The following is a 21,267-nucleotide window of genomic DNA, read 5'->3' on the forward strand; positions in this document are numbered from 1 at the left end:
GTTTCTTTATCCATTCTTCTACTGATGGACACTTAGGCTGTTTCCATGTTCTGGCTATTATGAATAAGGCTGCTATGAACATAGTTGAGCAAATATTTTTGTTGTGTGCTGGAGCATCTTCTGGGTATATTCCAAGGAGTGGAATAGCTGGGTCTTGAGGAAGCCCTATTCCCATTTTTCTGAGATAGCACCAGATAGATTTCCAAAGTGGCTATACTAGTTTGCATTCCCATCAGCAATGAAGGAGTGTTCCTCTCTCCCCACATCCTTGCCAGCAAGTGGTGTCGCTTGAATTATTGATCTCAGCCATTCTGATGGGTATAAGATGTAATCCCGCAGTTGTTTTGATTTGCATTTCCCTGATGACTAAGGAGGTTGAGCATTTCTTTAAGTGTTTCTCAGCCATATGATATTCCTCTGTTGAGAATTCTCTGTTTAGTTCCAAGCCCCATTTCTCAATTGGGTTATTTGGTTTGGTGGTGTTTAATTTCTTGAGTTCTTTATATATTTTGGATATTAGACCTTTGTCAGATGTAGGGTTGGTGAAGATCTTTTCCCAGTCTGTAGGCTATCACTTTGTTCTCTTGACAGGGTCTCTTGTCTCAGCCTCATGAGGTCCCGTTTATTAATTGTTGACATTAAGGCCTGGGCCGTTGGTGTTCTGTTCAGGAAGTTGTCTCCTGTGCCAATATGTTCCAGACTCTTCCCCACTTTTTTTTCTATGTGACTTAGTGTCTCTGGTTTTATGTTGAGTCTTTAATCCACTTGGATTTGAGTTTTGTGCAAGGTGACAAATATGGGTCCAGTTGCATTTTTTTACAAATAGACTTCCAGTTAGACCAGCACCATTTGTTGAAGATGCTATCCTTTTTCCATTGAATGGATTTGGCTTCTTTGTCAAAAATCAAGTGACCATATGTGTGTGGATTCATATCTGGGTCTTCAATTCAATTCCACTGATCAACCAGCCTGTTGCTGTGCCAGTACCATGCTTTTTAATTACTATTGCTTTATAGCACAGTTTGAGATTAGGTATGGAGATTCCTCCAGAGCACCTTTTATTGTATAAGATTGTTTTAGCTATTCTGGGTTTTTTGTTTTCCCATATGAAGTTCAGAATTGAAATTTCAATGTCTTTAAAAAATTGTGTAGGTATTTTGATAGGGATTGCATTGAATCTGTAGATTGCTTTTGGTAGGATGGCCATTTTTACTATGTTAATTCTCCCAATCCATGAGCAAGAAAGATCATTCCATCTTCTCATGCCATCTTCAATCTCTTTCTTCAGAGTTTTGAAATTTTTTTCAAACAAGTCCTTTACTTGCTTAGTTAGAGTAACTCCTAGATATTTTATATTGCTTGTGGCTAATGTGAAGGGTGTGGTTTTCCTAATTTCTTCCTCTGCCAGCTTGTCATTTGTGTATAGGAAGGCTACAGACTTTTTTGAGGTAATTTTGTATCCAGCCAATTTGCTGAAGGTGTTTATCAGCTGTAGGAGTTCTCTGGTGGAATTTTGAGGGTCACTTATGTATACTATCATATCATCTGCAAAGAGGAATAATTTGACTTCCTCCTTTCCCATTTGGATACCCTTGATCTCCTTTTGTTGTCTTATTGCTCTGGCTAGAACTTCGAGTACTATATTGAAGAGATATGGAGAGAGTGGGCAGCCTTGCCTTGTTCCCGATTTTAGAGGAATTTCCTTGAGTATCTCACCATATACTTTGATTTTGGCTATTGGCTTGCTGTATATAGCCTTTATTATGTTGCGAAAAGTGCCTTGTATCCCCGATCTCTCTAAAACTTTAAACATGAATTGGTGTTGGATTTTATCAAATACTTTCTCTGCATCTAAAGAGATGATCATGTGGTTTTTTTTCTCTTCAGTTTTTTTATATGGTGGATTACATTGAAGGATTTCCGTATATTAAACCATCCTTGCATGCCTGGAATGAAGCCTACTTGGTCATGATGAATGATATCTTTGATGTGTTCTTGTATTCATTTTGCAAGTATTTTATTTAGTATTTTTGCATCGATGTTCATAAGAGAAATTGGTCTGAAATTCTCTTTCTTTGTTGAGTCTTTGTGAGGTTTAGGTATCAATGAGACTATGGCCTCATAGAATGAATTTGGTAATTTTCCATCCATTTCTATCTTTTGGAATAGCTTGAATAGCTCTTGAAGGTCTGGTAGAATTCTGCACTGAAACCATCTGGCCCTGGGCTTTTTTTGGTTGGGAGACTATCGATGATTGCTTCTATTTCTGTAGGGGAAATGGGATTATTTAGCTTGTTTATGTGTTCTTCACTCAACTTTGCCAAGTGAAGTTGATCAAGAAAATCGTCCATTTCCCTTAGATTTTCAAATTTTGTGGCGTATATGCCTTCAAAGTAGGATCTTATGATTCTTTGTATTTCTTCAGTGTCTGTTGTTATGTCTCCCTTTTCATTTCTGATTTTGTTGATTTCAATACGGTCTCTCTGCCTTTTAGTTAGTTTGGCTAACAGTCTGTCTATCTTGTTGATTTTCTCAAAGAACCAGCACTTGGTTTTGTTGATTCTTTGGACTGTTTTCTTAGTTTCTATTTGTTAATTTCAGCCCTGAGTTTGATTATTTCCAGATGTCTACTCCTCTTGGGTGTTTCTGCTTCTTTTTTTCCTAGGGCTTCCAGTTGTGTCGTTAAGATGCTTATGTGCGATGTTTCCAATTTCTTTTTAAAGGCACTTAGTGCTATGAACTTTCCTTTTAGCACTGCTTTCAATGTATCCCACAAATTTGGGTATGTTGTTTCTTCATTTTCATTAAATTTCAGAAACTCCTTGATTTCTTTCTTTATTTCTTCCCTGACCCAGGTGTCATTTAGCAGAGAGTTGTTTAGTTTCCACGTACATGTAGGCTTTTTGTTATTTCTGTTGTTGTTGAATTGCAGCCTAAGAGCATGGTGATCTGATAGGATACAAGGTATTATTTCAATCCTCTTGTATCTGTTGAGGCTTGCCTTGTGACCTACCATGTGATCAATTTTGGAGAAGGTTCCATGCGGTGCAGAGAAGAAGGTATATTCTTTCTTGTTTGGGTGAAAGGTTCTATAGATATCTGTTAGATCCATTTGACCCATAGCATTGGTTAATGATGTTATTTCTTGGGTTAGTTTCTGTTTCAATGACTTATCCTTCAGTGAGAGTGGGGTGTTGAAGTCTCCCACTATTATTGTGTGGGGATTGATGTGTGGTTTAAGCTTTTTTAGCAGATCTTTTACAAATGTGTGTGCCCTTGTATTGGGAGCATAGATGTTCATAATTGTGATGTCATCTTGGTTGACTTTACCTTTGATGAGTATGAAGTGTCCTTCTGCATCCCTTTTGATTAATTTTGGTTGAAAGTCTATTTTGTTTGATATTAAAATGGCTACGCCGGCTTGCTTCTTGTGACCATTTGCTTGGAATATTTTTTTCCAACCTTTTACCCTGAGGTAATGCCTATCATTATGGGTAAGATGTGTTTCTTGAATGCAGAAGAATGTTGGATCTTGTTTATCCACCCATTCAGTTAGTCTGTGTCTTTTTATTGGAGAATTGAGACCATTGATGTTGAGAGATATTAATGACCAGTGACTGTTAAGAGTCTTAATTTTGATGTTGGTTCCAGTTGAGTGTTTGTGTGGTTGTGTATTTGCCATGGTATAGTTATCTATTTCCTGAGTAGTTTTGGTTGTAGCTTGACCCTTTGGGATGGAGTTTTCCTTCTAGTACCTTCTGTAAAGCTGGATTTGTGGATAGGTACTGTTTGAATTTGTTTTTGTCATGGAATATTTTGTTTTCTCCATCAATGGTTATTGAGAGTTTTGCTGGGTAAAGTAGTCTGGCCTGGCATCTGTGGTCTCTTAGGGTTTGCAGGATCTCTGTCCAGGCCTTTCTGGCTTTTATGGTCTCTGCTGAGAAGTCAGGTGTAATTCTGATAGGTTTGTCATTAAAGGTTATTTGGCCCTTTTCCCTTGCAGCTTTTAGTATTATTTCTTTGTTCTGTATGTTTTGTGTTTTGATTATTATGTGACAGGCAGTTTTTCTTTTCTGGTCAATTCTATTTGGTGTTCTGTAGGCCTCTTGTATGTTTATAGGCATCTCTTTCTTTAGATTGGGAAAATTTTCTTCTATGATTTTGTTGAGAATAGTTTCTGGGCCTTGGAGTCTGATATCTTCTCTTTCTTCAATGCCTATTATCCTCAGGTTTCTTCTTTTCATGGTGTCCTTGATTTCTTGGATGTTTTGTGTCAGGAGTTTTCCAGATTTGGCATTTTCTTTAATGGTTGCTTCAAGATCTGTGATTGTATCTTCTAGACCTGAGATTTGTTCTTCCATCTCTTGCATTCTGTTAGAGAAGCTCATCTCTGTGTTGCTCACCTTCTTCTCTGAGGTCTCACGCTCTCGTTTTCTTCTGTCTGTGTGTTTATCATTGAATTCATTTTCATGTTCAGATCTTGAACTGATTTTTTTGATTTCTTTCATCTTATTGTTTGTATATTCCTGAATTTCTTCCATGGCCTTTTTATAGGGCTTCAGAGCTTGAACCGTTTTATTGATTTCTTTCATCTGGTTGTTTGCATTTTACTGAAAATTTAACAGTTCCCCTCTATGTGTTTCTTTTATGTCTCTCACCTGTTTGGCTGTGTCTTCCTGCATATGATTATGAATTTTATTTGTTTCCTTCATTAACATCCTCATTACTAAGGATTTGAGGTCATTTTCTTGTGTTTCCATTGTATTTGAGTTCTCTGGGTTGTTTTCTTTGGGATAGCTGGAAACTGGAGACGCCATGTTGTTTTGGGGGTTTTTGTGTATGCTGTCTCTCTTTTTGTTGGGTAGCTTCCAGACTTGGGTGGAGGGAGTCTGATGAAAGATTCACTTGTTTTCCCATGATTTCTCTAGGCTGGAAGCTCTGATGCTTCACTGGTGTGGATGGCAGGAGGCTAGCCCTGTCGTTTTGCACTCTCAAAGCCAGTGATCCTCATCTCCCCTGTACTGTGGGTCCTGCAATCATTCTGGGTCTCTGAATGAGCGTTCATTCAGGCCAAGGTATCTACAGCCTTCTGGGTCCCCTGCCACATCTACCCAGGGTCACTGTGCCTGAACCACATGCCGAGCTCAGCTAGATTCTCAGGGCCCCAACCGTCTGTCGAGCTCAGGTAGGGACTCTGGGCCCAATTCGCGCACTGCACTCCCCTAGGGACTCTGGCCCCTAAATACATGCAGAGTCTAGACAGAATTTTTGGGCTGGGCCTGCGCACCAAGCTCAGCTACGGGCTTTTGGCCCAAAGTGTGTGCTGTGGTCAGTTATAGATTCAGGGCCTGAACCGTCCACCAAGCTCAGCCAGGAATTCTGGATTCAAACTGTGCACTGTGTCCAATCAGAGTCTTAGAGCTGGGACTGTGTCAAATGCTCAGCTAGAGTCTCTGGGCCCAAAATGTCTGCCAAGCACAGTTAGGGACTCTGGCCCCAAACTGCACGCTGAGCTCCACCTGAGTTCCCAGGGCGGAATTGTGCACCAAGCTCAGCCAGGGACTCTGGACCTACACTGCACGCTGAATTCAGCCTGGGACTCTGGGCCTAAACTGCGTGTAGAGTCCAGACAGAGTCTTAGGGCTGCCGAGCCTGTGTGCAATGCTCAGCTAGAGTCTCTTGGCCCAATCTGCTCAGTAAGTCCAGCTAGGGACTCTGGGCTGAATCTGTGTGCTGACCTCAGCCTGCCTCAGCGCCCCAGATCTGCCCACTGAGCTGAGCTAGTGTCTCGGGCAGAATTGCTTGCTGAGCTTAGCCAGCATCTCCACGGCACTGGGCACTGAGCTGAACCCCGGACTCTGGGGCTGAAATGTCTGCTGAGTTCAGTTTAGGTCTCAAGGCACTGTGTGACCCAAATCCTGCCCAGAGTCCCCTCTCCCACAGCAGCTCCTACCAGCCACCACACCAATTGCCTCCACCAGAAGGCTCTGAGATGCAAACCTCAGCCACTGCCCCTGCTGACCCTGGTGCTGCTGGTGCTGTTGCTTCTGCTGCTGCCTCTGCCACTGCTCCTCTGATCCGAGAAAATCTGCACTCCTCCCATGTGCAGGGGCACGCAGTCCTCCGCACCCTGGTCCCTCCGAACCATGGGGCACTCCTGCTGCTGTGGTGTGGGTACCTTGGTGTTCCTGGCTCAGTAATCTGTGCAATTCCCTGAATTGTTCACTGGAACTTCCAAACACGGTTCACACTGCTCGCCACCATCTTGGATCCCTTCCCTATTATTCTTATGTTAGGTTTTTTTCATAGTATCCAAGACTTCCTGGATGTTTTATACCAGGAATTTTTTAATTTAAACTTTTCTTTGATCAGTGTATTGATTTCTTTTTTCTCTTTTTTAAACACATTTTTATTGAAAAATAAAATAATTCATATTACATCTCATTTGCTATCCCATCCCCTGCATCCTCCCATTCCTCCCTCCCTCCCATTCCTCCCTCCCTCCCTTTCTCCCTCCCTCCCACTTTCACCCCAGTCCCCTTCCCTATGACTGTGACTGAGGGGGATCTCCTCCCCCTGAATATGATGCTAGGGTATCAAGTCTTTTCTTGGTAGTCTGCTATCCTTCCTCCGAGTACCATTGGGCCTCCCCAACAAGGGGACATGGCCAAATATGGGGCACCAGAGATCGTGTGAAAGTCAGTCCCCAGTCTCCACTTAACTGTGGAGAATGTTCTGTCCCTTGGCTAGATCTGGGTAGGGGTTTGATGATGACTGCATGTATTGTCCTTGGTTGGTGACTTAGATTGAGCAGAACCCCTGGGCCCAGATCCACCCATCATAGTGTTCTTCTTGTAGGTTTCTAGGATCCCTGGATCCATCTATTTCCCTATCTCCTATATTTTTCTCACCTAGAGTCTCAATAGGATGTCTTCCCCTCTGTCCCACTTTCCTGGTAAGTGAAGACTTTCATGGGACCTACCCCTTGGGCTAGTGTCCAGTTATAAGTGAGTATATACCATTTGAGTCTCTCTGCTTCTGGGTTAGCTCACTCATTATGATCATTTCTAGTTCAATCCATTTGTCCACAAATTTTGGAAATTCCTTGTTTTTAATTGCTGAATAGTATTCTATAGTGTAAATGTACAACAATTTCTTTATCCATTCTTCTACTGAGGGACATTTAGGCTGTTTCCATGTTCTGGCTATTATGAATAAGGCTGCTATGAATATGGTTGAGCATATGTCCCTTTTGTATGCTGGAGCATCTTCTGGTTATATTCCAAGGAGTGGAATAGCTGGATCTTGAGGAAGCCCTATTCCCAGTTTTCTGAGATAGTGCCAGATAGATTTCCAAAGTGGCTACACTAGTCTACTGATTTCTTTTATTATATCTTCTACACCTGAGATTCTCTCTTCCACCTCTTGAATTCTGGTGGTGATACTTGTGTCTGTTCTCTTTCCTAGGTTTTCCATCTCCAGGATTCCATCATTTTATGTTTTCTTGATTGTTTCTACTTCCATTTTCAGGTCTTGCATAGTTTTATTTAATCTACCTGTTTAATTATACTTTGCTTTATTTCTTTAATGGCCTATATCATCTTTATAACATTGGATTCAAGGTCATCTTCTTGTGCTTTGGCTGTGTTAGAATGTCCAGGGCTTTCTGTAGAAGGATAGTTGGGCTCTGATGGTTTCATATTGCCCTCATTCTTGTTGACTGTGTTCTTACACTAGCCTTTAGGCATCTGGCTGTTCTTGGTGTTGGCCAAATGTTCTTGATGCAGGGCTCCTCAGTGAGTCCAGCAAAATCTTGGGCCTGACAATGGGGCTCAGAGAAGAGCCCACTGCTCACCTCTGGTAACTGTACCACTGGTGGACCTGAATATTCCTGGGGTTCTGAAGGCCTCTGCTCTGTTAGCTGTGTCCTAGGTGGATCAGGCAGGTATGGGATAGGCAGCAGATGCTCTATGCTGAATGTTGCTGCCCTTCCCCCAGGCGTCCTCAGGATGGTGGGGAATGGGGGTCTGAGAGAGCATACAGTTCACCACCTCTGCTGGCTCTGATGGTTGTGCCTCAGGTGGGTATCTTTTGCTTCTCATAAGGTAAGTTTGAACTTGTCTTATATTCTTTTTCTCTCCTTACTTTCCTCCTTCTCTTTTTCTGTTTATCATTCCAAGCAAACTTGAGCTTATAAAGCCCGTTCATCTCCCCTCTCCTTCCTTCCCTCTGTTCATAAGTGTTATGAGTGATAAGTGATATAGTGATTTATATGATTTCAAAAGTTTTGAAGTCATGAGCCTAATGTTTCTGAAACCAGAGAAGCCCTGAGAGGTGTCCCTGGTACATTCTGATTTTATAGCTGAGGAACCTGTGGTGCAGGGAATAGGACATGGAGCCATATCTGGGCATCTCACATTTCATCCTCACTTCTCTATGTAGAGAAGATATGGGATCTACCCTTACTGTAGAAAGGATCTCTATTCCTCCATAGGCCATTTGTTTTGTTTTGTTTTTAACATGTGAAGGTTCCTAAAACCAAAAGAGAGGTAAGTCATAATTGTCTTTTGAGTCACTCACCAACAAACAGCTGGCTGTAGAGTTCCAGGCGGGTGTGACCTTCAGTTGGAGCCTTTCGGACCTGCTGGGGCAAGCGATCCACTTGGAGACTGGCTTGTTTGACGTTCCTCTCTGCAGTGACCCGATGCCACTGGTCATCATTGAGAGGGGAGGGTGACCTCACCACAATCTCCACTGGCCCATTTCCAACATCAAATGAAAAGGACACTTCTGTGGCAGCTGGAGGAGCAGAAAGCAGGAAAGATACATTAATATATTTCTTCCAGATACCAAACAGCAGTGGATTGTAAAGGAATGTTACCCAGGTCAATGGCAGAGCCACGGGAGGAAAGATAAACCTGAGTTCATTATTGCCACTAACCAAGAAGAAAATAAATTTCTTTTTGGTGGTGGTGGTGGTGGGGGGGTGTCTATGTGCCAGGTCTTTTAATTTAATTGCTTTATTTAATCATTGGAAAACTTCTAAGAAGTTATCATCATCAATTCTTTCTAGATAAGGAGAAGCCCAGGGAAGTTGGCAGTAAGATATACTTGCTGATACAGGTACGATAGTGGCACTCACATCTTTGTGGTAACTAACCGCTTTCTAATTGATTTTAAGTCCTGCTCAACAGGAGGGGAATCATGCCTGGTAGTGGAAACTTAGCAAACTCCCAGGGCTAGTGAAGTCATAGATCCTAGAGAAGAACCTACTACTGCTACGTTACCAGACCAGCATAAATCTTAACTCTTTTCTGACTACTAATCCTTATATCTACGGATAAGTATAGTTCTCACCCCTCATCAAAGACGTTTCTCTTTGCAGCAGATGAAGACATCACAACAGGAAATCACAACTGGTCAAAATACAGAAAGTAACTAGTGGTGGGATGTGATGCCCAGCCCCAGTTGATTTATCTACAGTACAACTTCTGCTCAGGGAACATTCAAGAAGATGGCTCAGAAAGGTTTTTAAGAATCAGAAGACTCAGAGATCTACTGTAAGATTGTGCCTCCTAGAAATGGCAGGGAAGTAAGATACCACAGCAATATGGCTGCCTAACTAAGACCTGAACAATCACACCAATAGACATCTCATGGGGTCCCGCCTCTAGACAAAGAGCTACAGTCAAATAAGACATGCCAAGAGTAGTAGAAATAGCCCTCCTCAGGGATGAGCCTTCTACCTAGTTATCTGATACCAAGTCATTATTCCTAAAGTCATGTATGTACAAGCAACACTAATTGGACTCATCAGGTGGTATGTGAGTGTGTGTACATGTACACACTCACTCACCCACACAATAATAATCATAGAAAAAGAGGCCATGAATTTAAGATGGGTTTTGGGGTTTATGTGACATAGGAGGGGCTAGAGGGATAGACATGGGAGAAGTAGGGAAGAGAAAGGGAAGGAGAAATGATGTAACTAATTTATATTACTAATTATTAATTTACATCTGTAGGCACTAGTGTTTCTAAAGCTTCCCAGGAAATGCTACTGTGGAGCTAGAATTGGGAACTACTGCTTTAAGTGAGCTTCCAAAATTATGTCATTAATCTTCACAGTCTTTATTGAACATTAGCTATCCAGGCAATGGTGGTAACCAGTATCTTTCATTTGGACCACTACTGATGCCTCAAAGACTGTATCACTCACATGTGCACATGCGTGCACACACACACACACACACACACGCACACTGCCCCACTAGCTACCTCCTGCATAGTCCTTCTCTGCACAATGCTGCAAACGGTGGCTAGTTCATACCTGGAACAGTAGATCCTGCTCACAACCCCCCTCCAAGTACTGGCCGCAAATTATTCTTGTTCCCAGAGATCACCTCTGTCAACCTTGTTTTGTAACAAATCACTTCCCAACAATAGGTGAATGGGTTTGACGGTTGCTTTGTCAAACTTAGTTATAAGCAGCTTTTTAATTTTACATTTTAAGCTTTGTGTGAGGTCTCTCCGTGGCCACCAGTGCTTTATAAATACCTTTCGAATGTATATTTTTTTCCTCAGGACTGGCAGGGAAGGCAGCTTTCTGCTGAAGCAGCACACACGCCTCTCATTCCCTTAGGCTTGGAGAATTCTTTTTAGCATTAAAAATGTGGTACACCAGGAAGTTTTCCGGCTTTGCGTACAGAGATAGCCGCCCCTCTATCCATCAAGAAGCCTTCTACCTAATCTCTAAGCCGTTTAATTAAGTATCTGTCATTTTTTTTCCAGAGCTAATGGAAAATTCAGTTTCTTTGGGACAGTGTCACAAGCAATCAAAGTTCTAATTTAAAAACCACAGTGGGGCAGATTCTCTCAGGGGCTCCCCTCTTCTCTGCCTCTGTGTCGGGGTCCCTGGAAAGCGGTGGTAACTTTATTGAGCTATAGGGATATTAGTTATAGAGCTCAATTTAATCAACCTAATTGTACCAAGGAATTTTGATCCTCCATGTCATTAGAAAGAGAACCTTCATTTTAACACCTGCAGTGATTCCACACATAGCCCAGTAAATCGGCTCATCCAAATTAGAAGCCCCTGCCTCCAGGATCATCGTGACAGGACTTAACATGCAGGCTAGTGACCTCCGTCTCGGTTGCCATGGTAGTAGCTTGGGAAAGCAGGTAGACCATCACATGCCCGCAGACTCACTGATCTTTCTTGGTAGGTAGGTTACAGCGGATGGGGAGAGTAGCTCAGGCTTCACATGACATCTGCTCTGCATTCCTAAATGTGAGTTGTCAGAACAGCAGGAAAATGAGGGCGCCTGGGCTAAGTACGAAAGATTGTTTTGCTTTAAAAGAATCAACTACCATCAGGGAAATAGAATTTAGTGATAAATTGAACTTAACCCTCGGGTTTGACTTGAAGGGATAAATGCTGGTCTAATTTCCTCAGCTACTGCCCTTCTGCTATGACAAATTCTTGTCTGGGTCTTAAACTCTCCTCATTTGGAGAAATTCTGAGCACTAGCAGGTTCTTACTTTTAACACCTTTGTCACAAAAGATGCTTGTCTATTCTCCTGACTCCCTCTCTCCTCCTTATTTTTGAACTATTTAATTATTCTTTGCGAATTGCATACCCATGTATAGTGTATTTTGACTGTACTTCTTCAAGAGCTTCATCACACACACACACACACACACACACACACACACATTTCCAATCAGTTGGGGCATGGTCAACATTTTAAGGACAACACTCCATAAAGAAACACCGTCTTCCTCCCTTGGCAGCCATCAACTGTCAATGCCTCCTCAGCCATAAGTAGGGACTTGCACAGGAACCTGTAGAGTTAGGGTTACTCGACTAACCATGCTGAGACGTTGACTGGTTTGATCTGGTACCGGGTTTATACAGGAAACCACAGCAGCTGTGAGCATATGAGAGCAATGGTCCCACCAGGTTCAGGAGACACTTTCTCTCCACTCCTCCCCAACCTCTGGCTCTCACACCCTTTCCATTCCCTCTTGTGTGATGTGCTCTAAGTCTTGAGTGGAGGGGCTGTGACACAGATGTCCCGCTGATGGCTGAGTACACCACAGTCCCTTTTGCTCCGTACTTGACCAGTTGTGAGTCTCTGAATTAGCTTCCAGCCGCTCCACAAAGGAGCTTCTCTGAAGAGGTCCGAGAGCTGCACTCATCCATGACTCTTAACAGTGTGCTCTTAACAGTAATCCTTCAAGCTAGAGAAGGAGAGGCTATTTTCCAGGACTTGGCTATTGCTTCTCACTCTCGTGAGGGGACAGGAAGAGGGGCTCAGGGCCCAGAGCCTTCACAAATAGTGCTGTTCCAGGACCCTCCCCTCCAGCTCCGCCGTAGAAGGCGCAAGGGAAGGAAAGGGAAGGGCTCCTTCCTTTCAGTCAGCGTCAGCTGCCCTGACATCGCCCAGGGACTCCTTTGAGAAACCCCGTGCCCCAAGCAGACAGCCACTGTGCTTTAAAAGCTTCTAAGATTCAGTTTGTGGCTGACTGCCCTTGGCCTTCTGGGTGAGAGCAACTGACATTTCAAGAAAGATAATTACAGAGAGAGTCGGTGAGCGAATAAAGAGAGGCAGCAAAGAAGACACCAGAACCAATGACACTGTTCAGTTAATGTGTGTCTTCGCTTGGAGGAGGAAGTGCTGCCCCGTCTGTCTCTGTCTTTAGGGAAGGGATTTCTTATATAATTAAGATACTTCCAGAAACAAGCATTTGAGAATTGGGTTACATATAGCATGACTCACTGGAAAGAACACAGCAGCAAACAAGAGCGATCGCCTTTCCAGGGGGCTGAAGATTGTTTTTTTTTTTTTTTTTTTTTTTTTTTAATTTATTTTTGTTATTCCTTCTATTGAAGCTAATAAGTTACTTGGCCACAGTTTCAGGAAGCTTGGGTCAGAGAGAAAGGACTTGTGGTAATAAGACAGCAGGTGACATGAGCTTCAGGTTCATAGTGCTTTCTCCCGCCCCTATTTCAAAGTCCGGTGGATCAGACAGGCAGGCGCCACACACGAAGCGAGTCTTCTGCACAGTAGAGGAACTCGGCACGTAGAAAACCACCGTCTTTTAAAGGCGCCACTAACAAACCTGCTTCACTTTTGGCCTTGGTGAGACACTGTGCGCTATTATCCTGGTCATGATACAAATCTAGCCTCTGCCTTGGGGGAAGACACCATCTCTGTCTTCTGAGGATGTTAGTCACCCTCATAACCTTGTAGAGATGAGATCAAAGCTGCCGTGCCTCAGGCTCAGAAGACAGGCAGAAAGGGAGGGGCTGTGGAGACTTTTCTCTTACCAATTAGTCTCTCCAGTCTCTCTCTCTCTCTCTCTCTCTCTCTCTCTCTCTCTCTCTCTCTCTCTCTCTCTCTCCTCCTCATCTCTCTCTCTCTCTCTCTCTCTCTCTCTCTCTCTTGTTTTTGTTTTTGAAAGAATGGAAGAGTTTTCAGTGAGGGCATGAGGGGAGCCCCATTCCGGACACCAAGGCTGAGTCTGATTCTAATTAAGGCAAGCATGGCTTCTCCTTGCTCCCCTGCCAGCAGCCCACTTAGGATGGGACTTTCCAGGAGTGAACATGATAGGGGTCTTTGGGGAGAGGTTTCTTGGCTCATGAGAGACAGAACTGCTTTCCCCCTTTCTATTCTTGACGTTAGGTGCAAGTTTGTGAGTGCTAAGATTGCTAAAACCACAGAACATCAGACCTGCTGAGGAGAAACGGAGAGGAGAGGGTGACGGCATTTCTTCTAGTCCTTGCTGATGTTATCCGACTCTTATATTATTCCCAGAGTTATAAACCTCATGATTTCTTCTATTTTTAAAAAATAAATAAATCGTTATCAAAGCAACTTTATACAGATTAAAAAGATGGTGTGCATGCGTGCACAGGTGTCTTCAGAGGGTGGAGGTGACAAATCCCCGGTTGTTGGAGTTACAGGAGGCTGTGAGATGATGTCTTTAGTTTTCCTAGAGTCTTTGCATCCAGAACATGGCTACAACCACTGATCTAGAAAACCCACAATCTTCTGTCAAATTATAGCGTTCTATAACAACCTATAAGAGATTCTAAGAAATAAATGAAACACAGCTAGTTTCCATCATCGTTTTAGATACTGAATCGTCACAGGGAGAAGAGGGAAACACACCAGGTGGCATACTGGCAAAGGAATAGCATAACCGATAGCAGAGGTGGTGAGCACACAACACTGAGCAGAACAAAGCCCTCTCCCTCCATGCAAGTCTAATTCCAGCAGGTGGCGCTGTGCGTACTCATTCTAACTCCACAAGCAAATGACTGCAGGCTTACAGTGCTAATTTTCCATAGGGCCGCCCCTTGGGCTGAGTTCTGCCAGCATGTGAGGTAACCTTTAGACCACAAATGAAAAGAATCAGTTGGGAACAACAGAGAAAAGACAGAGAAAAGCGCACAAAACATGAAGAGCTGTCCAGCCACCGTTGTGATCTGTTTCATCTGTTCTGAAATGAACTCCAAAGAGTGCCCCTTGTACGGAAGGAACTTCTCTTGATGATTCATACCGAGAAACTGGTCATTGGTGTAATGCACAACTTCAGCCTCACGAGAAAGTCGGAAAAGCCAAGAAAAAGAAAGGGGTGGGGTGCTGCTGAAAATCAGGACACTGTAGGATTCAGAGAGAGGAAGAGAAGAGGCTAACTGGTCCCACCTGAGGCCAGCTGCCTCACCCATCCTTCTTGCTGGTCAAGGGTGCTACCCTAGCCATTATCCTCTCCGGAGCGACTGCATCCTTCCACAAGAAGATGCTCGCAACTCTGTTCCTCACAGCCTCCTCATCACAAAGCCTCTCCCAACCCTTGTCCTTACTTACCCACCAGTTTCATTTCTCCTTTTTCTTGCAAAGCGCCTTGAAAGAACTTGTGATACTGAGTGCATTTGCTTCCCACTTGTCGAAATCTCAGTATGCAAGGCTTCCTCCTTGACCAGCTGCTCCTACCTTAGGACGGCATTGCTTGCTTTTTCCTCTATAGATGTACTTCTGTAAGCTTTTCTTTACTTCTCTACCCACAAGTCACCACGTTTAAATTCCCTCTTTAAACACTCTATGTTAAGTAGCAAACATCGCTCAACCCCCTTTCCCTTTTAATTTTGGTTTTAAAAACGACAACGTGTGTAACTATCTGGCAGAACAGGTATGTGCCTTCTCTGGTCTCCCCTAAGGTAGAGGATTTTCTATTGTGGTCATTTTTTTCTGTCCTCAGAACAATGCTTGGTGTAGGGCACACGTTTAGCAGTTTGTGAAGAAATGAACGAACGAACAGGAGGCAAACAGTTACAGTAACAGTATCCTAAAGAGGGAAAACCAAGCATTTCCAATGTCATGGAACATTTGGAACGGTGCCTGGTATTCCAAAAACATCTTCCCTAAGAGCACAAAGAAAGAAGTGGGTTGGGTGGAGATTCCCTCAGCCTAAAATACCACACATTGCTACATTTGTTGGAAAAAACTATCCCTCAGTGTTGATGTTTGGGGAGCAACAACTTGCCTCAGGCAAATACACAGGTCTGTATTTGGTTAAGCCAGCTGATTCTGTTTTAAGAAAACTGAGGTTTCACATTTTCTTCTGGTTGATCTTCTAGTATGTAAGAAGCTCTTGAGTGACTAGAAACTGAGACAGAGCGTTTACCCTTACGTTTCGTAGTCTAGACTAGAAGGGCGTTACCAGAGCTGAGAAGGGAGAGCATGCAAGAAATAGAGGGAGGTGTTTAGTTGGGTAAAGGGGTACTTCTGGGGAGGAGAAAGATCCTTTAATTGTCTAAAACACACTAAGAAAACTTATCAAGGACTAATCTAATATTTCAAAAGAGCTAAAGGAAAGGACTTTGAATGTCGTTCCCTCCCCCGCCCCCCCACTGACACATGTACAAGGTGATAGAGCTAGGAATCACCTCTGTTTAGTCATTATACATTACATAAATGTAGTGAAATGTCCTGGTCTCTGCCATACCTAGGCACCATCACTACATTTTTAACATTCAATTTTTTTAAAAACATAGTAAGCTTTTTATTTAATCTTTCTCTAAAAGAGGTCTGGGTTTTGCCCTTGGCTTTAGGAAGATGCTATCTGGACCCTTGGAGTGTCATGCCTAGTAAAATTTTCTTTGTTTGCTTGGGATCTTTGGGTTATATTATATTCTTTAACACTATGACTTAGTATGGGGCCCAGTTATACCAAATATTATCTGAATGATTCAGCCAAGCCAGCAATTCCATGTGCTAACATTGTATTAAGGCCCAAGGCACTGTTGATGCCCTTTAAGGAGAGCTGTTTCCTCCTGAAACAATGGAATGTATGATTATGGCGGGAGATGTGTTATTGTATTGTCTTCTTCCTTAAGAGTTGTTTCTTTTGGGTTGGCCACTCACCTGGCAAAGGGACCACTCATCAGGAAGACTGATTGACCTTAAGCCATGTTAATTGGTTTGCCCTCCTAACATCTCTACTTCTAGCTGGTGTCACTTACAGAGCCGAAGCCATGTGAATGGGTTAGCATGACTTGAGAAAAATGTAACTTTTATTTTTTGTATATTTTTTCCTTTGTTGTTTTCGATACTTCTCAGAACCTGGGCATATATTACTGAACTTTCTTATTTTTTTTCTCCTCTTCCTCTTGCCATGTGGCTTGTCAGAAATGACTTGGTTTTCCTCTCTGTTTCTCCATCCTTCTCCTCCGAGCAGCTGTCTAGACTCACAGCTTGCCCTGCTCTGGGGTTTTTCTTTTTATCTCTAAGAAATTTGTCCTTGAGCTTCCTTCTCTGCCTGTTCTTAAATTCGTCCATTTATATGATTGTAAGTGTTGAGAGGAGACCCCAGTTTCTCCATAGCATATGTGGGATATGGACTTTGTGTTGTGCAGTCCCATCACTTGTGGGGTTGGAAACTAGTTAGACATGTGAGTACCCCATTATTCCTGCAAAAGAGAGGAATAGAAGACCAAACACCGAGGCTCAGGGAGGCTCCCTAGGACTTCAGTACCCTGTATCTTGTCACACATAAAACTATCAGAAAAAAATACGTTCCTGACTCCACACGGAGAGGGTGACTGGAAGTTCAGTCTCTGGGACTGCTTCCTGGACCCCGCACACTGTACTTCTCCCCTGGTCTGATTTTCATCTTCATCTATTCCTTCTAACAATGGCAGTATTGAGCACAGAGGCTGGTTCTGAGCTCCGTGAGTATTCTAGAATACCACCAAATCTGGGATAGTTGTGGGAATCACCCTTGCAATTGACATCAGAAGTGTATGCAACTTTATGGAAATGGTTGTCTTTGTAACTTCTCAGTTGGCTCTAACTGCATAACCCACACTATTCTCAACGCTTCTCTCCATAAACACACAATGGATGGACCTGACAACATTAAACACTAAAGATTTCAGAGTGTGTACTTCAATCTCCAATCTCACTCTGGCTGTTTAGATAAGGACACAGAGCTGTGAGCCACTAGGACCCAATGATAACGAAGTACTGAGATTTTGTTTTCCTAACTCTACAGTATCGGCTTTTGTACCAACATTTTTTCTTTTTGTTTTGTCAGTTTGTGAATGTAGAGAGGTTTAATGCCATCCATACATATTCACACCAGGAAAAAAAAAAAGGTGTTAAACACATTTGAAACTGAACAAGAGCCAGGAAAATTTATTTGAAGAGTTTTTGGAAATTCTTCAAGGAAATGCTCCAAGCGTAAGAATCAATGTTATAAACTTGCTTTAAAATCTTCCATATCCTGATAACCTCCTGAGTATGAGAAATATCTCTCTTCATGTATCTTAGCCTTTAAGCTTTTTATTATAGCTGAAAACCTAACTGCACAAACAAAGGCATCTGGAGAGGAGCGGGAGTGAAAATGAGATGCCATTGGACAGGCAAAGGCAGGCGCTACCTTTAAAATGCAAAGCCCTTCTAATTTTAGTCAGCACTATGTATGCATTTAGCCCCCTCTGAGAATAACTTTTTGAATATCAATGGACCTATGTGATTTTAAAGATTAAAAAAAAAATCAATCAAAAATGATACGTGACTGGAAACAATTCCACATGGCTGGCGTAAGAAAGGTTTCTGCTATCCCACTGGATGGAGTGAGCTGGAGTGAGCAGAGGCATCAATCAGCACTGATCAGAGAGGGTCCAGATATGGAAGAATAGACGCAAGGCCCAGGCGGTAACTCCAGGGCTACAGTGTTGGTGATAAAGGGAGATGCCACTTCTACAGAACAACTATAAATTAGATGCCCAAAGATCCCCCAGGTACAGAAAACAGTGTGGACTGAGAAGGTGGACATCAGAGAAGTAGTCCTCTTGACAATAATCAGCTTCCCCCACCAAACGGAAATACTTTCTGAAAGATACTTGCTTTGACACAATATAGTGGGTAAGTTTGTTTAAGGTGATGTTGGAGATGGCAGGCTTGGGAGAATTCATGGGATTTGAGGTCCAAAGAGGTAACCCAAGCAGAAGCTGAAGCCCTTGAGCTGGAAGAGACACTAACAGGGTGACATTGGGTCCTCATGGAGCTGATGAAGAGACAACATTTCAGTTGGTGAAGTGACCATAGCTTTTAACCAACTCATTGTTCTGAAGGAGATTTTGATAATGAGCTGAAGACATAGGCAAGAGCCCAGAATGAGAGGATAAGTTGACTCTGAGAGTGGATGGCTGCTGGGGAGAGCTGTGGAGAAGTCTACAAGGAGGAGGGCGGTCAGTGAGTCACCAGTTTTCTGGTTGCCATGAAACTGAGTTTCCACTGTAGGTCACCTCTGTTCTGTAGCATTCTCCGCCCCTCCCCCCTTTCAATAATCACCTAGTAAGGCTGAAGCCAAGATTTCTCTAAGAAGAATTCTAGAAGTGTTAATGAAGACATGTGTTCTGCATGCTACCCACACCACAGAGCCGGACTTGTGTTTTGTTTTCCACGGGAGCAGCAAATGCACCAGCACAACAGAGCACCACGGTGCTGGGCGGTGGGGAAAGGAAAACCATGGCATGAGGCCAACAGACAGGATGCAAATGGTGAGATGCGAGTGGGTGTTAACACCAGCTGAAATCCCAACATGGCTGGGGGAAATCTCACAAGACTGTACCTCTTGAAAAAGAGCATAGGCAATTAATGACGGCGAGAGAGGGACAATCAGTCTTCCCCAGGGATAAGCCTCCAATTGCTTCTCCATTCCCATGTGGTCAGCCCTAAAGACATAAATCTATCATCTGTCAATCTATCTATCTATCTATCTATCTATCTATCTATCTATCTATCTATCTATTATCATTATCATCTATGAGTCTATATGCAAAGCTAAATTGAAGTTGTATTGTTACTTATTGTATGTATAATAATAGTAAAGAAAAACAGAATAATAGAGAAGAAAATATGAATGTAGAAGGAGGGCTTGGAAGTAGAGGGAGGGGAGCAGGGTTGTAGGAGTAGCTAAACATTATAGGGGTTTGAGATTATCAAAGTATACTATATACATGTATATAAAATATAACAAAACTCATTGGTTTGTAAAATTAATAAATGCTGATAAAATGGGAAAAGTTCCTTCTGCTTGTTCACTACAAGAGAGACATAACTGGTCTGAATTATTTTGTTAGTTTTTCACTAGTTATGATTATTTTAATTTGTTCCTAATCTTTCATCAGTCCTGGGTATTAGAGGAACCTAGGGGTCAAATGTTAAAAACGTTAGGTCTTTGAAGCTCAGTGTTGGAAGTTTCCTGGGATAAGTGTTCTGTGAAAGCTGTTTGAAGAGTTGGATCCTTGAGGTCATATATTTCCACATCTGAGAGATGACAGAAAGCAGTTCACAAATTCCCGATGGCTGTACCAACCAAACGCTGCTGGAACAAAGCATCCCTCTGAAAACGGAAGCCATTAAATAATGATAATGACCCATCACAAAACACTCTTTGCTCCTGACTGTGATGGCTGAACACATAGCTTCCCTGTATATATTGCATAAACAAACATTTTGTCTCCCTAAAGTCTGCACATATAAAACATGGAAGAAGTCTTTTAGGACCAGTTTGTAGAATGTTCAAACAGTCATATTTATGTTTATTTTTCTGATTTAGTGAACTAAGGGGACACAATTTCTTCTTAGAGTAGTTCCTTTGAGAGAGCAGTTTCAAGTCTGTTTAAGATGGTTGCTAACTTCTGCCTCAGGATGGCTCCACATACATGCACATGAAAGCTTTGGGAGAAGGCTCATCCACTGCCGGCACTGCCCTGCTGGGTAATACCCCATTGCCCTTTTCAAATGCAGTCTCCTGTTTTATCATTCCTTCTTCCATGGCGCTTGTTGACATAGAAACAAGGGTACTCTGTCTCCAAAACTCTAAGGTGGAAAACAGATGATGGAAGACATCTGTTGACTCCTTGCCTTCATATGCCTGTAAACACACACAGTGGTAGTATGGTAAATAGGAACATCTGTAGTGGTATGGTGAATTAGGAACAAAAAGAGCATATCAAAGTTTGTAAAAAATCTTCTAAGATTTAAGCTCATGTTTCTTCTAGAAGTTTTCTTAGGTTTCACATTGATGTCTTGGATCTATTTAAAGTTGATTTATAAAGTTGATTTATATGCAGAATGACTGCTATGAGTCTAATTTTGTTCTTCTACATGTGAGGATCTAGTTTTCCTACTACCGTTGTTGAACTTGCTGTCTTTCCTGTAGTGTGTATTTTTGACTTGTTTTTTTATGTTATTTATTTATTATGTATACAGTGCTCTGCCCACATGTACATCTGCATGCCAAAAGAGAGCATCAGATCACATTATAGCTGCTTGTAAGCCACCATGTAGTGCTGGGAATTGAACTCTGGGCCTTTGGAAGAACAGACAGTGCTCTTAATCTCTGAGCCATCTTTCCAGGCCCCTAATTTTGACTTCTTTATCAAATATCAGATGGCTATAATTTGGAATACTCATTTTTGGGTTTTCTATTTTTTCCATTGGTTTACACTTTTTTTTTTTGGTGCTAGTATCATGTTGTTTTTATTATTATAACTCTGTAATTTAGCTTTAAGTCTGGTTTAGGCATTCCTCCAGCATGTTCTTTTTGCTCAGGATTGTTTTGGCTATCTGGGGTCTTTGGTGCTTCCCTGAGCAATTCAGGATCACTGGAGGGTCTTCCACTTTCTAATGTCTTCTTCAATCTCTTCCTTTAGAGATTTAAAAATTTCATTATAGGGGTCTTTC

At 42.4% G+C, this 21,267-nt stretch overlaps 1 protein-coding gene across 1 annotated transcript in view; it reads right to left on the reverse strand.

Moving 5' to 3' along the window:
• Cntnap2 (contactin associated protein 2) overlaps positions 1-21,267 on the reverse strand; it is a 2,113,217-nt gene that overhangs the window by 253,201 nt on the left and 1,838,749 nt on the right. The window contains exon 17 of the mRNA XM_051152463.1: positions 8,581-8,799. Coding sequence (XP_051008420.1) covers positions 8,581-8,799 — 219 coding nt within the window. The remainder of the gene's footprint in view (positions 1-8,580; positions 8,800-21,267) is intronic.

Source organism: Acomys russatus, chromosome 10, assembly GCF_903995435.1.
Source record: "Acomys russatus chromosome 10, mAcoRus1.1, whole genome shotgun sequence".
Lineage (NCBI taxonomy): Eukaryota > Metazoa > Chordata > Mammalia > Rodentia > Muridae > Acomys > Acomys russatus.